This window comes from Rhagoletis zephyria, unplaced genomic scaffold, assembly GCF_001687245.7.
Source record: "Rhagoletis zephyria isolate East Lansing unplaced genomic scaffold, Rhagoletis_zephyria_1.1 Rzeph_scaffold_30790, whole genome shotgun sequence".
NCBI lineage: Eukaryota > Metazoa > Arthropoda > Insecta > Diptera > Tephritidae > Rhagoletis > Rhagoletis zephyria.
Window position 1 is genome coordinate 224 of NW_016187846.1, and position 3,301 is coordinate 3,524.

The window sequence follows — 3,301 nt, forward strand, 5'->3', positions numbered from 1 at the left end:
TTATGAAGCATATGCAAACTTATTTATTTTTTATGAATTGATTTGTATAAAAATAGTGCCATTAGCTTTACAATGAACAAAAAGACTCGTTATAAATTTGAGCAATTGTTTACCTCTTTATTATTAAAAGAGCTAATTTATTTGTGAACTAATTGTGTTTGCATTATACCGATAGAATGTTAATTTTAGTGCTGCAAATTGGTAATTTTTGACACGTAAATGAGCTATATTTGGATACATAAAAGTGTTTTATTGGTACACCTATTAACTTTTTCAGGCGTATATCTTCAGTTGCATAAAAACAAATTTCAGGCGTGTGAATGCAGCTTTATGCTGAAATGGTTTTCGGCAAATATATCGTAACATGTATCATAAGCCTAATAAAAGAAAACGAGTTAGGAGATGGCAACGCTAAATTATTTCAATGATTCGAGTAGCTTCTGTCCGCCGTTATATGTGCACATTTTCTTGTGAAATAAATTTGCGACATTTCTAAGTTTTAATGAATAAAATGAACAACGAGCGAGAAGTGCGAGTAAGTGTATAGTGAAAGATTGTAGTAAAAGTTAAATGTGTAAGTTAATTATATGTTTATTACACGAAATATACGTGTTATATGTGTGTATGTACAAATGTATGTGCATACAAATCAGCTTCAATGTAAACGTGAGCGCGAACTTTTAATTTTGACCCATATCTTCTTTATTGTTTCACTTTCTGCTATAGTTAATATATCAAAACATAGAGTAATGAAACATCTTAAAGAAATATATAATTAAAAGTAATTTAATAATATACATAATAAATACGAGAGCATTGCGTACACACAGCTGAGTGTTAGCTTGTAAAATATGTACATACATATGTTATATGTATATTCTTACATTTCTTTGATTGCTATAATCGTAAAATTATAATTCTATTATTAAAAGTGAAATAATAACGAAGATATGGGTAAAAATGAAAAGTTCACGTTCACACTAACGTTGAAGTGTAGGTATATGTGCATATGTATAAAGCCAAAGCTATAATTGCGCATTCATATGTATTCCAGAATTCCGTTATGGCGCCAAATAAGAAGAGTAAAGTTTGGAAGTATTTTTGCAAATTGGACGACAAAACAGCGAAGTGCCAACTGTGTCATAAAATTATGCGCACGGCTGGAAATACCACCAATCTAATGGGACACATAAAAAATGTCCACAAAGCAATTTTTTAGAACTAAAAACCACAATCGATTCCAGAAAAATATCCGATGTGGTCGAAGTGGTTGAAAGCCCAAACACCACAAATGCTGAGCCATCTACATCAAATGCAGCACCAGCTGATTCGACATATGAAATTGTCAGTGATGGAGAATCGCCCGAGAAACGCCTTAAAACTCAAAAGTCTATAAAAAAATAGTTTTGCTGAAATTTATTCATATACTTCTGCTGGTGACAAATCACGAAAAATAAACCATGCAATTTTATTTATGATTTGCAAGGACAACCAGCCATTTTCAGTGGTAGAAAATGAAGGATTCAAAAACTTGTTAAAAGTTGTTGCTCCCCATTACAAAATTCCGAGCAGAACTACCATAACAGGGTGGATTGATGAAAAATACGATATTTTATCTAATAGATTAAAATCAAAGCTACGTAATGTTGAAAATTTCACCTTAACTAGTGATATTTGGACGGATATACAAATGCGTAGTTTTTTAGGTGTCACAGCACATTTTGGTCTGGGAACCGAGTTTCACTCGGTGACTTTGGGCGTTTATCAACTCAGTGAAAGGCATACATCGGAGTATATAGCATAAATGCTGATCAACACCTGTAACGAATGGGATAAAGTCTCTGCTGTTGTTACTGACAACGCTGCGAACATGATAAAAGCCGTTGATATAGCATTCGGAAAGAGAAAGCACATTCCATGTTTTGCTCACTCCCTCAATTTAGTAGCACAAATTATTGTTCAAATTCCCGAAATGCAAAAAATTGTCTTAAAAATCAAAACCATTGTAACTTTTTTTAAGCAGAGCTGTGCGGCAAGTGACGATTTGCGTAAATCAGTACGCGCTGAAAAGAAATTAATACAGGACGTGCCCACACGGTGGAACAGCACCTACTACATGGTTCAACGATTTTTGGAACTTAAAAACATTGTCAGTGAAATACTAATTCATCACAAGACAGCACCTCCATTGCTGACTGGTATGGAACTTAACATTGCTTCATCACTGCTTAACGTTTTACGTCCACTTGAAGCTGCAACTAAGGAAATATCGGGCGATAAATACGGCACAAGCAGTAAAGTAATTCCCTTAGTGCATTGCATGGTTTCAAAACTCAAGGCTCTTGTGATTGATGAACCGGTTGTATTGGAGGTACAAAAACTCACTCTAAAAGAAATCAACAAACGAATGGGCGCTATTGAGCATGTTTCAGTATTGGCGATTTCTACGCTATTGGACCCACGTTTCAAAAAAATACATTTTCATGATCCGTTAGCTTGCGCAGGTGCCATCCAAAAGATTAAAGATTTAATGAAAATTAGTCTCGACGAAAGTCATGGCGAATCAGACTCAGATAAATCGGACCAATTATCAGAAGATTTCAGTCTTTGGAGCGATCACCACAAATTAGTGCATAAAAACTGGAAATCGAATAGAAACGAGGAAAGCGTTTCAGATGAGATATCCGTCTACTTAAGAGCAACAGTTGGTCGTTTAAATGAAAATCCGCTGGAAATTTGGGCGGATTTTAAACAGCAATTTCCAAAGTTGTTTCACATAGCTTATAAACATTTAACAATTGTAGCCAGTTCAGTACCTTACGAAAGACTTTTTTCGAAGGCTTCTCAAGTGTTGAATCAACAGCGCAATAGATTGCAAGGAAAACGTGTTAACAAAATTTTATTTTTACAAAGTTTAGACAAAAACAACTGGGATTTGTAACTATTTAAATCAATAAATAAATTCCACTGTGAGTTAATACTTCAATATTTATTGAAATTCGTATCGTTTAATTTTCTGTTATATATTTTAATTTGAAACAAACTGTTGATATTCTAATCCGATGCATCGAAAACATCGATGTTTTTATACGATACATCGATATGAATCGATGCAACATTTCGATGCATCGTATCGAAAAAAACATCGATGTATTTTTTTGACTTGCATCCCCAGATTGTAGCTTAAGGCACGTACAAACATACACACATATGAGCGGCCGGCAAAGCGACGAGAATAGCGTAGAAAACAAAAACAAAATCACTTCGATTTGACGTTAAACCGTCGCTTGAATTCTATGCG

The 3,301-nt window shown here is 34.2% G+C and overlaps 1 protein-coding gene across 1 annotated transcript; it reads left to right on the forward strand.

Annotated features, from left to right (window-relative positions):
* Positions 1-511: 511 nt before the first annotated feature.
* On the forward strand, positions 512-2,766 carry LOC108383111 (zinc finger BED domain-containing protein 4-like; the record flags this gene model as incomplete). Its single annotated transcript, XM_017639496.1, has 2 exons — positions 512-535; positions 2,024-2,766. Coding segments are annotated over exons 1-2 (767 nt in total), but the record flags the coding sequence as incomplete, so codon positions are not given.
* Positions 2,767-3,301: the final 535 nt, after the last annotated feature.